The following is a 17,430-nucleotide window of genomic DNA, read 5'->3' as shown; positions in this document are numbered from 1 at the left end:
TCGTGTCTGACATTTATACAGAAAATCTTTTCCAATACGAATTTATGAAGGACTGTTTTTATGTTTTCCTAGAAATTAGTGTATCTAGAACACTTGTGAAGAAGCTTGCCTGGGATGGAAAGCTTTTCCTGAATTGCAGCTTTCATGTCTGGAGTTAACTGGTCTGTCTGTAGGCAGTAGCAGATGGGGAGAGCAGCACAGAAGGAGGAGAGTCAAGGGAATATCCTCACTGCTTCTGAACTGGAAGGTCTGTAGGAGGGAAGACACCCTGTACAGCCCTGCAGCAGGAGGATTTGCTGGCCTCTGGTAGCCTCAAAACCTTCAGTAGGTCCCTCACGTCTTGTGATGGGAAAGCCTTCTTTCCCACGGAAGCAAGATGCAAACGTTTCTGTTGAGGAGACATTCCTCAAATATCACAGGAAGTGAGATTTATTGATCTTTACAGAACTCAGCATGTGTTTGGCATATTGAAATTCAGACACCCCTTAGCCAGTAACTGTGTAATTAGTGATGAAGTTCTACCTTAGCCTTGGTTTAAGCCTATTCTCTCACACGTGTTTCCTGGATTGGAAGATTAAATTAGGTTTAGAAGAGGGATTGAAATGTAGCTTTGAATATGTGGTGGATGCCATTGGTACATAATAAATCCCATGCAAGCTATGACCGTTGTGTAACGGTTTTGTGGTTTCCATGATGGCTGTGTGTGTATGTACAGCATCACTATACAAAGTCTTTGATAATTAGGACACAGTGCACAGTGGATGAAGTTCTGAAACAGAGGTAAAGGCACATGTTGATATAGAAAAGTAAATCAAGATGGTATGTTTAAGGCTGGGAAGGTAGTGTATGGAAGACAAATGGTGCCCAAGTTTAAGCATGTGTCTGCCTGACATATGGCAAGGGTGGAAAACTGGTGTAGTTAGTTACAAGTTACCTGGTTGTAACACTCACAAACAGGTTTGAATGAAATGGCACAGTGAACTCAGTTCCAGCTTTCCTACGCGCATTTCTTCAACCTTAATACTTAAAAAACTTCTTTCATGCTTTATTTTCTCTGTTTCTTTTTTCCCCAAGCCAGCAGAAGGAAATGAGGGCACACTGTGTGGCACTGTGTTATCTGTCTGCCTGGCACCCAGTGAAAAAGCTGACCAGTAGTGCTGACTGCAGTGACCATCTTCCATGTAAGCCAGAGCTGGAGGTGCACAAGAGCACATTTTGCCTGGCAGCATGGTGTGGTAGGAGCAAGCAAACCCAAGCCCTTCAGGCTCTGGAGGGAGAGACAGTAGAGAGAAACATGAGAGAAACAAGCTCACTGAAGCTTGACCTCTCTCCTTTTATCTCTTCCAACTTGTACTTCTGTTTTGGCTCCTCACTGATACATCTTTAGCTTACCTATCCACCCACAATGTCCTCACATTCCCCATCTTGATCCAGGTTCCTCAGCTCTGTCCATTCCCTCTTTTTTTTTCTCCTCAAATTTTGTCCATGTACCAGTCTGCCTGCCCTGCTTGTCCCAGTTCTTACTAATTTCAGTTTTTAAAAAACTAATGACAGAAAGCAGTTCTGGCACAAAGACCAAACCTTGACACATTCCACGCTCTTACTCCAAAGTCTAGGAGTGCCCAAGCTTTTCAAAGAATTTTGAAAATGGGGCAAAATAAAACCTTTTTTCCTAGCCTTGTTCTCGGAAATGATGGAACTGTTTTGGCTTAAATCTTCCAAAACAAGCCTGAAGTAAGGTCCCAGCATGGAAAGTCTGAGCTGAAATCACTGTGTCTTGGCAATGTTGTAAGCAAGTGAAAAACAGAGTCTTTCAATGGAGTGAGGTGGTCTCAAAATAAGACGGGGTACCACCTTTCCTCTGATACAGATGTGCCAATTGTATTGTTTTGTGATAGGCACCATGTCTAGATGCAGGTGATAAGAGGTTGTAGGCATGCACAGTGGTTGGCTGAAGACTGTGGTTACTGGGTGTGACCCGTAGATTGTGTCAGTGCCTGTGGAAACAGTAAACAGTCTCCTGGCAGCTCCTTAATGGCCAGCCAAGTCAGTCCGATGGTCATTATGCTGCTTTGGCCAGGGAGTCTTGAAGATCACAAAGATTTTGTAGCCTTAAAACAGTTGTTCTAAAATACCTGGTTACCCATGTCCTTATTTTCTTACTGTAAGCATTACAACCAAGGCTTTGAAAGCAAGGTAGAATCCATCTGACATGATTAGATTTGATAACTTCCCCCCCTCCCCATCAAGACAATAAAAAGGCTCAGATTTTCATCTCTTGTTTTGTGTAATGGTTTTTGCAAGTTCTTTTTGAATTAGCTAACTGCAGTCTGGCACAGATTGTTGGCTTGAGTTCTGTGAGCAGGAAGCGTGAAGCTGGCCAAGAGGCTTTAATAGGACACTTTGAAAATAACACATTGAAGAGGTTAGGTGGGTAAGATCCAGCTAAGCAATTCATAAAGGTTCATACATATACATACATATGTGTGTGTGTGTACATACTGCCAATATATATGCTTTATAATGCCATTAAGAGGGCAGGAATTTTAAAGTCCTTATTTCTCACTTTGTACTCGAGGGACTCTTTGAATTAGTATAAGTACCTACAGTCCTACGGATGTGAAGTGTTGGTTTTACACTCTGTAGTGCCCAGGGAATAAGTATGAGAGGGAATAAACAGAAAAATAATTTCCTAAGAAGCCCTTCATGCTTTATTATATAAGCCTTTTGAAGAGCAGTGTAACAATCTGAAACATGCAGAGCCTTTTGATTTGATTGAGCGCACGGGAATCGACCTGCAGGAGAATGTCAGAGCTGATATGTGCATAACCCTTATGAAAACCTGGAGATGCTCATATGCACTGTGGAGCAAGAATCTACATCTTATATAGTGACTTTGGTTTTGTGTGTGTCTGTGTGAGGATATTCTGTTTCTGTAACTGCACAACTAAGTCCAAATGCCTTGATTAAAATGAGGGCGTGAGCGCAACTGGGTCTACTCACAGCAGTCCCCTGCATTCACGCTAGATTGCGTTCCCCGTTCCGAAGCGCTGGCTTTCAAAAGCAAACATCTCTTGTTGTTTCTCCACCCGTCCTAGTTTCTGCAGTGCTGCCCAGTGCTGCAGTGCTTGAATACCTCCCACACAGTTCAAAAACAAATCCTCAAAAAAGGTAACTGGCACCCTAACAAGCCCACTCTACTTACCTCCGGGTGGTTGTGGCAGCCTTTCTTGGGTTTTCATTTGCTCCTTCTTCTTTTCTTCCACTCTAATGTTTGCTTTTCCTCACTCTCTTTCCTTGAGTTCATCTGTTTTCACCCATCCTCTGTAACTAATTTTAGTTGCAGTTGTGAGAAAGCAGACTGGAGTGACTGAGTGTTGCACTTCAGTATTTACATGTTTTAAAACAAACAAAAGGGAGAACTCTTCTGGGAATGACTAAACACTGAAATCCTTCCAATAGTGTACATGCATTTGAAAAGGGATTAGGCAAATTAATGGAAGATAGACCTCAGTAAACACAGTGATCCAAGTGGGCCCTCCAGTTCCCTAAGTTCTTCTTGTTCTTTGGAAGCTGAGCATAATACAGTGGGACAGATCTCTTGGTAGTGTTCTCTCTAAGCATCCATCATCACTCCTTCCAAGGGTTTGATACAAGGATCTCTGGACCTTTGTTCTCACGTTAACACTGCGACAAGGCCTTTAGCCAGTGTGGGTCAGCTGCCCTGGGCGCTCCTGTGCATCTCTGGCCTTCTCACTGGCAGGGTAGGGGAAGCTGAGAAATCCTTCTCTTAGTGTAAGCACTACTTAGCAACAACTAACGGCATCAGTGCGTTAGCAGTATTATTCTCATTGTAAATCCAAAACACAGCACTATATCAGCTACTAGGAAGAAAATTAAACCAGGACACCCCCATTATCTCACCTTTAAAACAAGAAACGTCTTTAAGAACAGTCACTGGAAATGCCCATTTAATACATGAGCATTGGGGTCCATCAGTAGCAAGATTAGTGTTTACAAAAGGTGTATCCCAGTGACTGTGGCATTTGATACACAGTTGCGGAAATACCGGAAACAACTGTAACAATTACTCACCTTAGAAAGTGTTAACTAAGTGGCCCACATCTTCATAGTACCTGAGCATGAATCAGTTATTCCATACCCCCTTTTCCTATCTGTGATACTTGGCTGACATTTCCCATTTTCTGCCCAATTTTTGTTCTGGGTAGTTAATACTGTCATACTACAAGTACCTGTCCCTCTTAGAGAAAAAGCCAAGGAAACTTACTGAAAAGAAGATGGAGTCTTAATGGATTTTTCTGGAAATCCATGAGGATCCTGGGGAGTACAGCTGAGGATATCTGTCTCCAGTATACATTCCTGTGCCGGCAGTATTCTCTACTTGACAGGGCAACCCAGAGAATACAGATGTAGCACTCACAGCCTGTGAGCCTATGCTGTTCTGTTACCTTTATGTTTCTCTTTCTTTGTTTCTTTCTGCAACCTATTTGCTCTTGGACAGGGAAGATTTTTTTTCAAAAAGTTTGTTCAAATGTCACAACCTTATTACCAGTGTTTTCCAGTTATGTATGTAGAAGCTTTCACAATCCATTACTTTTTTCTGTGGAAGCTCATTATATTTACATGGCAAGAAATTGAACCTGCATGGCAAGTGCCATTTAAAATCAATTTATTTAAAATGATGGAAGCTTGCAGATGTTATAATTTTGGCTTGATAGCTGACTTGTGTTCTTGATAAATGAGTTTCTGATTGTTGAAGCCAAAGGAAAACAAGCCTTTTAAAATCAAGTTTAATTAAACTAGATAAAAGTACTTTGAGCTACAGAGATAGCATCTGTATCAAAGAGCCCTGGGACAATGGCTTTCCCTTTCCTGGTGCCTGTGCCAGGTCCCTGATTAACTGCCCTGCGGGGCTGTGTATGGGCATAACTGAAAGGTCAGACACCTTGCGTTGTCAAAATGTCTTGACTGCTTGTGTCATGTCAGAGCTTTGTTTCTGGTGCTCAGATTGTTTTTGGATGTCGTAATACTGAGTTTTGTCACTGTATGGAAGCCACCAGATTTGGCTGCTCTCACAGTTTTTCTGTTGTTCAGCTGGTCTGGCTCTAACGAAGCAACAACTATACTTTCTGGGATAAACAAGTAGTAAAGAAAATACACAGAACCCATGGTGTTCTGGGGTATCTTCTCCCTTTTTCTCCTGTTCTCAACCCAACTCTCGCTGAGCTTCCTTTCACAAACTCCCAGTTAGTGTTTCCTTGCACTTCTTCATGGAGATACCCTGCTGCAGGTCCTGCTCTTTCTCCTCCTCCAAAAGCAGGTAAACTTCATATTCCTTTGTTCAGCTCACATCTACCTGTAAACATACAGAGTGCTGAGAAGCCCCTTCTACCTCACCGTCTGCAGCACAGCCCAACAGCGTCCCATGGGAGAAGTGAAACCCTCCTTGCTCTACCAGCTGTTCTCACCTGGTGTTGTCCATAATCCAGGATAAGTGCTGAGAACTGATAATTGACACTTTAAGGCTGCAGGACAGGAACATTGATTAAGTACTGGAACATACACAAACCAGCTTCCAGAACTGGAGGCAATGGTTTGGAAAGAAACTAATGCCCTGGCTGTGTCCCGTTACTGTAACAAAAAGGCGTGAGAGGAAAATGTGTTTAATTTTTTCAGTAACACAGGGAACAACTGCTTGCATTTGATAATGTTTTTAATTTAGCTTCCAAGATAGCATGCAAGTGCAGGAAGATCTGTTGCCTGGCTTGAAACAATTAGCATATTGTTGATCTGTTGTGTTTTATGACGAAAGTGTGAGATGAGCACAAAGAACTCCCTATTCTCTTCTCCAACACATGAGATAACTTCATAAAAAAATCTTTTTCAAAAATTGACCTATGAAATATTTTAATTACAAAAAAAAAAAAAAAAAAAACCAAATCAGAACAAAACAAAAAAAAAAGCCCAAAACCAAACCAAACCAAAAAACACAAATGTGAAGCACCATGAGACTGGTCCTCTCAAGACTGTAGAAAGGATTCCGACATCTGACACAGGGTGAAAATGAGTAGCTGAGTAGATCCAAATTAACACCATTTTGGTAGGTAAGGTTCAGTTACTCAAAGATACTTGGACAAAAAAGGACATGTAGGACAGAAGAAGGGTGAATAAATTTGACCTGTTAAGAAGAATATCTCCTACCCCACTGCTCAGAACAGAATCAAGGACACAACAACAAAACTCATGGGGGCAATGAACAATTTCAGTACATTCGCTGTAGCTATTATTGGAAACCACATTCCCGTTCGCAGGCTCCCCCACCCCTGTGCAATTACACAGTCTGCACATGGTGGCATGTCACTCAGCACCACAGAAAGCAAGGGGAGAATTAGTAATGCTGAAGCTATAGATGGCAAAGCTGGACAAGCTTACAAGCGTCACCGAAACAGATTGACCCTTTGTAGAAAGGCTACTGGTTCAATGGCCTTTGATAGACCAGCAATTATTGCTGGGATGCTTTTGAAATGGAGGGCTTTCTGCAGGATCCAGTGGGTAATTACATACCTTGTATGGAACAAATTATTGCAATTTAAGAATAAAGAACTTGATCCTGCTCCCAATGATGTCAATAGGAAAACATTGCTTACAACATAATTCCACAGTGCGGAAATGTTGTTTCACAAATGAGGACTGACCTCACCCTTTCATGTGTGGTTTTCTGAAGATTCTTAGGTTTAGGACTATAATATGTCTTTAGTTTATTACAAATGTTCACCAGAATAAATTTATTAAAAGTCTGGTGAATGACGTCCACCCAACGTCAGTATTTATTTTGTTCTTTATTCCCAGAGATGCTACCGTTTTTTAATAGATCGTGCCTGCTTCCTGAGAATGACCTTAGGAATCAGGAAAACATTGTTGTCCTGTTAAACCATAACTCTAAGAGAGCAGTCCCAAAATGAAGGCCTGGTTCAGGCCATGGCACACTGAGCCAATGTGCAGGCTGTGCCAGGGCACTTCTCCACCCCCTGCCTGTAACGGTTTACAACACAGAGAACCACAGATAGGCTGCACTGCATGGAAAGTGGTTGTGAAAACTGCCCTGTGCTGGGCACTGCGACACATACATGCTTTGAAGATTTAAGTGTAGCTGCACCTCAGGCTGCTCTACAAGCAGACGGCTCATTAAATACTACCTGGCAAAGCAGTCCAGCAAAGCGTGGTAAAACGACCCCCCTGAAGGTGCTACTGAGCCTGTTGAAAAAGGACATAGTAATGCATAAACAGCTCTTAACAAACTTTTTGTATCTGCATGAAACAGTCAGTCAACATTTAACCTCAAACCGAGGTGTGCAGGGTTGTTCCAGAATATTACACTGTTAGAAGTGAGACTGATCCGTCTCCAGTCACCAGCTCAGAGCTCACCACAAAGGAATTGTTTTGAAAAGCTCTTCCCAAATTATGGTCATAACCCCAATGGTCAGGCAGATGGTTTGCAGTATCTAGGCAAAGAAAACTGCCAGCAGTATTTTCACAAAATAAACCCAACTGTGTCTTCTGTAATTTGAATGGATTTCTGTCGGTGATGGGAGGAGGGCACCTGGGAATAGTATAGTTTCTTTACATTTTATTTTGTCAACTCATGAGTGACCTTTACTTTTGGTGGCAGGATTAATAAAATGTCAAGCTTATTTGACACTATTTTTAATCTTCGCAAACCCGCCTGAATGCTGTGAAGGACACTAAGCATTTCCCATCTCCTGCATTATGATACCAGGACCTTGTGTAATTTCTGAATGATCCCATTTTGCAGTTGTGACATTTCATCTCTATTCTTCTTTGGGTTTTGGTTTGGTTTTTTTTCCTTTCCTGGGCAATTTCTCCAGGCCATCACTCCGTATTACTACTATTTCAAATTTATTTTTATTGATAAAACCTCCTGGTTATAAGGATAAGATACCTGAAGACATTTGAGCTTTTCATGTTGTTTTTTGGTGGAGAGAAAACTGCAACAACCCTAGTGAGTCATGTTTTCTCATACACTGAACAATACAGAGTCTCCTAATAAAGTGCCAACTTCATACAGAGAAAAGATCATTTGGCTATAAAGTGAGAAAACAATTTCTATTGAATGACAATAGTACATCTAAACCCCAGTGGATTTGAAATTTCAGTCACTGGCAGTATTAGTACATGCCAAAACAAAGTGAACTCACCATTTCTTTTCTTTATGTGTCAGAATCATTACTGTATTTCAAAAAAATCTGATTTTTTTTACTCTTAACAGTGCCAGCTTTTGTTAGAGATACCGAAAACTTCCTTCATGTATTGCAGGTTGTCTTTGTGAGCTGGTGTAAAAGCTTCTGGGATTGTGGACTTGTGGCACTGGATGATGTATCATTGAGCCTAGGAAGCTGCCAGGCAGCTGGTAAGACCATGTATATTTATCATCCAACAGCTGCTAACCTCCCTGCCCCCTTTTTATTAAGAATTCATCACGTGCCTTCACTTTTCAAGCCTATCCTAAGAGCTGGCTTCATCCCACTGTGGTTTCTTTTCTTTTTCCAGTAAGTATTGCATTAATCCTATTTTTGCAGTAGCATGCACAAAGTGAGGAGCAGTTTTTTGTTCACAGGGGTACTTTCAAACTCCTAATTAACTTCACTGCGTGGTGTAGAGGTGAGGATTTCTTTTGAGGCATCACAATTGGAAAGAAAACCACAAACAAACCCAACCAGACAAAGTGAGGGTAACACAGTTTTCACATTACTTTTAGGACACCAGGAATGGACACAAAAGCAAGATTTTTCAAAACAGGGCACCGTTATTTTTAGTCCAGAGGTACAGTTGTGCAAGGCCAAGACATGGTCCTTCGTCTGAGCTGCAGTTCTCTAGTAAAGACAGATGAGTTTAACACTCCCTCCTTTAGTGGGAGGAACTGAATGCTTTTGCCCTCTGACGTGCACAGGCTAACCACTCTGGACTCGACCAAACTCCCTCTTCTGGGGCTTTTTCAGGTCTGACAATGCGGCGATTGTATCCTCTTTGGGAAATGATTCTGTTGAGACAGGCAGAGTCTATAATCCCATTCTTCTTCAAAATAAAGCCATGGAACGCTAATAAGGCAGATCTACCATGCCATTTATATTCCCATGTAATAATAACTTTTTAATGGCCTCTTTTGATTGGATTTGATGTGTTCAAGCAGCTAACTGTTACAGAACAGAGACAAGTCACATGTATGAAACAAGATACCATTTTTTAAAAGCATTTCCAATAGTTGCCTGTTTTGCATTTCTGTAGTTCCTAAGGATCCAGATTTGCAGAACTGATATTTGGATATATAATCATACTTGGACTTGTCACTGATGGCAGAAAAAAATTGCACAGAAAAAAAACCCAGATTATGTGAGGCATCGAAGCTTCCTCCTTTACAAAAGGTGACAGCAACACAGTGTGTTTACTCCTGAACTACAAATTCAAACTATACCAGAAGAGCTCACAGAAACTTCCTAGCAAGTCCCTGAATTGTCAGCTTTCTCTCTTCTGTGTCATCTAATAGAACTGAAACCATGAAAGTACCCCAGCAATTGCAGCTCGTGCAGCTCTGTTGTGACCATTGCAGCTCATTAAACCACTTGGGGTGCCACAGGTGCGAAGAAAATTATGCTGGTGGAGCCTACTGTGGTGTAAGAACTATGATGAGATGGCAAACTGAATGAGACGTTTTAAAGAATATTAGTGTGAGTTAATGAGACAAGCTAGAGCGTGGATTTCCTCGAAGACATGAAGAAAATGAAATGAAATCTTGTGAGTCAGTCTAGGGATACTTAGCTTTCATAAGTTTGTGACTACTGCAAGTGTTGCTAGGAAGACAGAAGTGACCTCAGCTGGTGACTGAACACTGTACACTGATTGTGCAGTCTCTCCATATGTGTCCAATATACTCACAGTTTTAAACCATGGCCTCTCCTTATAGATCTATTGCCACCCAATCCTGGAGAGTGTACTTTTGAAAAAGATGAGTGTATGTTTACCCAGAAGAAGATAGGTCGTGGGAGCTGGCACAGGAGGAGGGGTCAAACTCCCACTTCTTACACCGGACCGAAAGGAGACCACACCACTGGGGTAGGTGAGTTAAGTTCCTCATTGAACTTTCAGAAAAGAGACTGACAGTTAATAAATACTTTGAAAGGATAACCTACAAGACAGAGAAAGTTTTACTGATCTGTTCAGAAGAGCTATTAATCAAATAAAGCAAACGTGCTTGACCCAAGGATGGTTTTAAGAATGTGACGTTTAACCTCAATTATCTGCAGACCAAGTGGGGGACTCAGTCTTCATGTCCTAAAGTAGCTCTTTCCTGTGGGATAAAAGAGACAGGATGACTTTCCAGACCCCACAGAAAAGCCTTGTTTGTTCCAAACTCCTAACTTGCATGAATATTCCATGAAACTAAACAGCAAAGAAGTGAACACCTTCCTGTTCACACTTAAAGAAAATAGTGATAATAAAAGAAGTCCCACAGACCCTGTATCTTGGAAATCTGCTTCATAACCTCAGTTGTGTAATTCAAAATACTTAGGCAATTGGGGCCCCCATTATCATGAGAGAGCTGAAAGAAAACTGCATCAGAATTGCCCCCACACCCCAGGCAGTACCATGTGACTTCTAGAAATGAACTGCACCACTGCATTGGGTACTTGTGTTTCTGGAGAAGACCTCAACAACAACCCTGGTGACTTTGGCAGAGTGGATGAGACTACCCTAAAGCTTATGAACTCCAAATGATTACATGGGGTTAAAAAGGCTTTTGGGGCCTTTGGATTTGCCCTCTTTTACAGTAGTTAGCATTCATTCAGCACGTTATAAAAAGTCAGCTGCAGACAAACTGCCTTATTTCCAGTAGCCATCCATCCAGTGTGTCTAAAATTGTAGCTGGATTATGAAAGCAGTTGGTCTAGTTGAAAAGGCTCAATTAGTTCAGCTGTTCCTGTTCTGTGCGAGCCTAGTGCAAGTTACCCTGGAAGGCTGGTTTGTTTTCTATTTAACAAAATAACAAATGCGTCTAGTTAATAAAATAACAAATGTTTTGCCTTGTTTCTGATCTCTTTATCTAAAAAGATGCTGTTGCAGAAGTTCAGCAAAATGTTCCTTACCTACCTCCTAGTAAAATTTCTGCAATAGCTGCATCCTGAGCAGGGTATGGAAATCGACTGGAGCAAATTCATGGTGTGTGGGGCTGTTAGGCCAAAAGCCATAACCTTCCCATGGGGGCTTCGGTTCTTCATGAGCTGCTGCAGTGTGGCTTCCATGGGGTGCAGATCTTCAGGAACACACTGCTCCAGCCTGGTCCACCACACAAGTCACAAGTCCCACCAGAAAACCTGCTCTGGCATGAACACCTCTCTGCATGGGCTGCAGGCCCTGCCAGCAGCTTGCTCCAGCATGGGCTTCCTATGGGGTCACAGCCTCTTTCAGGTGTCTCCACCTGTTCCAGTGCAGGGTCCTGCACAGGCTGCAGTTGGGATCTCTGCTCTCCATCCTTTTCCATGGGCTGCAAGGGAAGACCTGCTCCACCATGGTCTTCTCCACAGGCTGGCGGGGAATCTTTCTGGCACCTGGAGTGCCACCCCACCCTCCCCACCCAGCTTCTTCACTGGCCCTGGTGCCTGCACATTTCCTCAGATCTTCTCACTCCCTTCTCTGGGGGCAAAATGTGGCTGCTTGTGTTCTTTTTTCTCCTAAATATGATTCCCAGAGGTCCTGTGACCGTTGCTGATGGGCTCGGCCTTGGTCAGTGGCAGGTCTGGCCTTGAGCCGGCTGGTGTTTGCTCTGTTAGGCCTGTAGAGAGCTTCTGGCTGCTTCTTGCAGAAGCCACCCCTGCAGCCCACCACCTCCCCCCAAAAAACTCGCCACACAAACCTACAACAGAGCAACACTTTGGAGTTTCTTGCTTAAGAAAAGGAATGGGCAGTTAGCACGTTTTTTTTAAATTTCTAAGTCATAAACTGACTTTAGACCTATTTCAGTTTATGTAGATCTCTGTGTGTTCCGAGATCCGATACTGATAGCTTGACTTTAGAAATGATGAGGCCAGAGAGTATCTTAAGCCTGGTCTGTGCCATGAAAATATCTTTACAACAATGTCCACTCCTTATTTCACGGACTTCTTTGCAGCAAGATGTGCTGAAAAATACATGGATTTTTAATTAAAAAAAACCCCAAGAACTTACCTAGTCTTTCAAACAAGTTTATATTATAAATCAGGCTTAAGACCTGAAGGCAAGCTATTTCGTTATATTGTGGTATGAGCTGTAGGTTTTTCTTTTTAACTCTTTTTTAACTCTTAAGCATAGTGAACATCAAAATCCTCACAATGGCTTGCACTGTTTGGTATAAATAACCTTGGGAATTCTCCAGCATGCCAACAAAATTATCCTTTCCTTACAGACCTACAGCTGGAGGTAATCTCCTGCTTCACCCTCTCTCTCTGCTCTCTCTGCTGCTGCTTACCATCAAATTACAACTCACAGTAATGCGGATGTCTTCAACTTGGGTTTGTGTAGATGACAGGATTCCCAGACTCATGAGACACCACAAGCACCCACTGGCTGCTCTTGCCTCTTTCAGCTTTTCTCCTGCCTCACCCATCCTTAGGATTCCCTTCAGCCTCTTCCAGGCCCCAGACTCAGGGAGCCAGAAGAGCAGCTTGTTCTCTCCACCACAAGACGGGAGCGGTGGGGACTGCATGAAGAGCTGCTGTGAAATCTGAGTCTGCAGCTGCCATAGGCAGCAGATGGGATGTGGAGATCATAGAATCATAGAATGGCATGGGTTGGGAGGGACCCCAAGGATCACAGAGCTCCAAACCCCTTGCCACAGGCAGGGCCACCAACTTCCAGGCCTAGATCCACACAAGGTTGCCCAGGGCCCTATCCAGCCTGGCCTTGAACACCTCCAGGGACGGGGCATCCACCACCTCTCTGGGCAGCCTGTTCCAGCACCTCACCACTCTCGCTGTAAAAAACTTCCCCCTAAGATCTAATTTAAACCTTCCCTCCTTTAGCTTTAATTCATGCCCCTTGTCCTGCCATTGTCTACCCTTTTAAAAAGTTGATTCCCCTCGTGTTTGTGTGTTCCCTTCAGGTACTGGAGGGCTGCAATGAGGTCCCCCCACAGCCTTCTCTTCTCTAGGCTGAACAAGCCCAGCTCCCTCAGCGTCTCTTCATAGGGGAGGTGCTCCAGCCCTCTAATCATCTTTGTGGCTCCTCTGAACCCTCTCCAACAGTTCTACATCTTTCTTGTATCAGGGCCCCAGACCTGGACACAGTACTCCAGATGGGGATGCTCCACAGTCCTATCACACCCTTCTCTTTTGCTCCAGTTGGAAGTAACCAGATGATGGACCAGGAAAGCGGGGTGGGGAAACTGATTTGCCTGACACCAATTAATGACTATTTTTTCCACAGATCAGAGTTTATTACAATCTTTCATTCATTCATAGATTCTAGAGAGTCCAGTTTTCCTCACTTGTGTCTTCACATCTTGATCATAGAAAGAAAAATTTTATTGATGTCATATGTGATTTAAAAGAGGTATTTGAATTAATTTGCATTGTTAATAGCATCACTTCCAACTACTGCCTAAGCTACCCTCAGATGTAGTTTGTACCTGCAACTCTCTTGAATTCCAAGAGGTCTGTAAGTTAATTGGCCGCTGTCAGTGTGCATTCCTGGTTTAATTTTTTTTCTTACATTGTATTCCTTGTTGAAGTTACATATTTCATCAGATATAAAAAAGGGTTTTAAGTGTTCTCATATTAGCATTCACAAACATTACTATTATTACGCTACACAATCACTACAATATCACAAATATTACAATTCACAAATATAAGAGTCTATGGCAAACTAGTTTCAATCATAGATTTTTCTATAACCAGCAAGTCAAGCATAATGAATATGACAGACTAAATTTTGCTGTGCTAATAATTGATTGTATATGTTTTTAAGGATACTACATGTATATAGAGGCATCAAACATGGTCTATGGACAGAGAGCATACCTAGTCTCAAGACCACTAAGAGGAACCTCTGGAAAACTCTGCTTGACATTTTTCTATCATATGTATGGAGCTGGGACTGGATTATTAAGTGTTTATCTAAAAAAAGAAGGTGATGATGAAGATATTCCTTTGTGGAGGAGGACAGGGGAACAAAGCATCTCATGGCTAAGGGGACTGATAGAATATGAAAGCGATAGAAACTATCAGGTAAGATAAAACAAACAAAAAGCAGTCAAAAGGGAATATTAAACTATGTGCTAGAATCCAAGTTTGGGGTTGTGTAAAAAAAAATGAAAATGTTAAAATGTAGATAGCATTGAAAGGACATCTGAACTAGCTTAATAAATGCATGATTTCTTACAAAGAAAGGTAGAGAGAGAACTATTAAATGCATTAATATATTTCAATTCATTAATTCAGATTTTTTTGGAAGTATTTAAAAATTACTAACCGAGGGTGGTGGTGGTTTTCCAAGTTGGTAAGAGTCTGAAAATTAGTAAGAAAAACCTCCAACAAACTTTGTCTGAAAAGCAAGTTTAGCTTCATCAGTAAGACAACCACAAAATACTGTAATGCCTTTTCCCCCCTCAATCTTGCTTGCATATGGGCAACACACAGCAGCATATTTGGGCTGACAAGCAAGACAGAAGTGCCACATCACTAGTGAAAATTTAGCAGTGGTCTGTAACATAGACCAATTTCTTAACACATTGGGAAAAAAATTGTTTCCCTTGACACAGCGAACACCCAGATTCTCTGACCAGTGGGTAGTCAGCCCACTGTCAGAACCTAGCTGGTTTTCTTTAAGTAGAAGGGTTCCAGAACACACGAGATCCTTGAAGAGACTGCAGGAGTTTGGGGTTTCTTTTTTCAGTCCTTCCTCCTGTGGGACTCATTAAAACCTGTGTCTTACCTTCACAGATTATTTTTGAGGCGATCCGTGGTGTGTCAATAAGAAGTGACACTGCTATTGATGATATTCTCTTCCAGGCAGGACCCTGTTTAGGTAAGTTTAAACATACTTTTTTTTTTTTTTTCTGAGGAGACACCTAACAATTCACAGTGCTTTTGTAATTAGACAGGTGTTATTTCTTCCCTTTAATTCCCCACTGCATAGATCTGAATTTAGTAGCATGCTGCTGGTCTAGTGCATAATTTTTGTATTCCACTAAGTTGTGTGGCCACCCTCAGAATCTGGACTAGCCAAGATGCTGTAACACTGTTTAAAAATGATACAGCAGTCCCACTTAAATCATGGAAACACAGAATCTCCTGAGTTGGAAGGGACCCACAGAGATCATCGAGTCCAACTCCTGGCTCCACACAGGGCCAGCCAGGTCAGAGCCTGTGACTGAGTGCAGCGTCCAGATGCTTCTTGAACTCAGCCAAGCTCGGGGCTGTGACCAGTTCCCTGGGGAGCCTGTACCAGTGCCCAACCACCCTCTCAGTAAAGAACCACTTCCTAACATCCAACCTAAACCTCCACTGCCTGTGCCACTGCCGTTCCCTCAGGTTCCATCACTGGTCACCAAAGGGACAAAGATTGGTGCCTGCCCCTTGGCTCCATCCTCATCAGGAAGCCACAGACCACAATGAGGTCTCCCCTCAGCCACCTTTTCTCCAGGCTGAACAAACCAAGGGACTTCAGCCTCTCCTCAGACTTCCCCTCCAGACCCTTCCCCATCCTGCTTGCCCCCCTCTGGACACTCTCCAATAGTTTTGTGTCCCTCTTGTACTGTGGCACCCAAAACTGCACCCAGTACTTGAGGTGAGGCTGCACCATCACAGTGTAGAGTGGGACAATCCCCTCCCTGGACCCCTGGCCATACCCTGCTTGATGCTCTCCAGGATATAGTTGGCCTCCTGGCTGCCTGGGCACACTGCTGGCTCATGTTTAACTTGCTGTCAACCAAGACGCCACACTGCTGGCCTTCAGTGTCTGATCCCCCAGGCTGGATGTGCAGCCAGGGCTGCCCCTTCCCAGGGGCAGAATCTGTATTTGCCTTTGTTAAACTTCATGCAGTTGGTGACTGCCCAGCTCTCTCATCTGTCCAGGTCTCTCTGCAAGGCTTCTCCACTCTCAACAGAGTCAACAGCTCCTCCCAGCTTGGTGTCATCTGCAGATTTACTTAAGTGACCCTCTAGTCCTGATTCCAGGTCATTTATGAAACTGTTAAAAAGAACTGGGCCTAAAATGGAGCCCTGGGGACCCCACTAGTGACTGGCTGCCAGCCAGATGTAACCCCATTTACTATCCAGCATGGAAACTGTATTCTGTGTTATGCATTTGTACATATGATAAAAATGCAAACAATTACAGTATTTTCCCCTTTGTATTCTAGAAGTGGAAGAAATTCAGTTCTCATCAGGCTACCCTGACAGCTTAAATGAAATTGAGTTTTAGATGCAGTCTGCGGACAGGAATGAAGCGTGTAGAAGATCCGTATGTGAGAAACTGCACAAGCTGCGTATTATAATGTATGTTTTAAGTAAATACTGGACTGGTTTGAATATGCACAGATGAGTAGGATGAACTCAGAGCACTCATGTTCCTCGCCTTTGCAATGAAATTATTGACTCAGGGCGTCCTAGACTGTTGTTTTGGGGTTTTTTAGCATTTTTTTTCTCTTTTGCATGAGGTATCAGTTATTACACAAAGGCTTCCCAATTTGCACAGATCATTTTTAATACTTCCTCCTTTTTTTTCTTTCTCTTTAAACTTTCTAGTATATAGGTAAAAAGAGGAAAGGAACGGTGCACAATCAAAACCTAAAATAGTGTTGCCTAAAATCTGCGTTCAGTGAATGTCTTGTGTTGGGTATAGAATGGATTTTTTTTAAGGAAACTATAAATATTTTGAAATAATAAAGAAAATACTATTAGCTATCAATAACAGCACACAGGTTAAGTGCAATTATTCATGATGACAAATCTCTCTGGGAAACTTAACACTCTGCTGGCAATTTTTTGTGGTTTTGTATTCTTTTAGTGTAGCAAATATATGTCTTCTTTGATAATTACAAACTCACTTTTACTGTTCCAGTGTAATTCAGTGTAAGCTGCTGACATTGTGAACTATGTGAAATGGAACCCTTTGAAGCCATATGCTTTCTAGCATACAAGCCTTGGGTTGTTTGTTTGGGGATTATTTTTTTTTTAAATAAATTGATTTGTATACTCACAGAGAATGTACTTACACTTTATCCAGCCACAGATGTCTTGCATTTATATTAATAAGATACTGAATTCACACAACTTTTTAATTGTTAAGATTTTGTAAGTTCGTGTGTAAGGTTTTATCTTGAAACTATAACAACTTCCTAATAAAATGTAACTTTGA

The 17,430-nt window shown here is 42.3% G+C and overlaps 1 protein-coding gene across 1 annotated transcript in view; it reads left to right on the top strand.

Moving 5' to 3' along the window:
- MAMDC2 (MAM domain containing 2) overlaps positions 1-17,430 on the top strand; it is a gene marked incomplete at its 5' end in the record, with an annotated part of 69,657 nt that extends 52,227 nt beyond the window's left edge. Inside the window, 5 exons of the mRNA XM_084278407.1 lie at positions 8,356-8,449; positions 10,001-10,153; positions 14,038-14,297; positions 15,012-15,096; positions 16,433-17,430. Of these exons, the coding sequence (XP_084134533.1) occupies positions 8,356-8,449; positions 10,001-10,153; positions 14,038-14,297; positions 15,012-15,096; positions 16,433-16,494 (654 nt within the window). The 3' untranslated portion in view covers positions 16,495-17,430. The remainder of the gene's footprint in view (positions 1-8,355; positions 8,450-10,000; positions 10,154-14,037; positions 14,298-15,011; positions 15,097-16,432) is intronic.

Source organism: Gallinula chloropus, assembly GCF_964237585.1.
Source record: "Gallinula chloropus genome assembly, chromosome: Z".
Lineage (NCBI taxonomy): Eukaryota > Metazoa > Chordata > Aves > Gruiformes > Rallidae > Gallinula > Gallinula chloropus.
The sequence above is the reverse complement of the archived record's forward strand: the minus strand, read 5'-3'. Positions and strand labels throughout refer to the sequence as shown.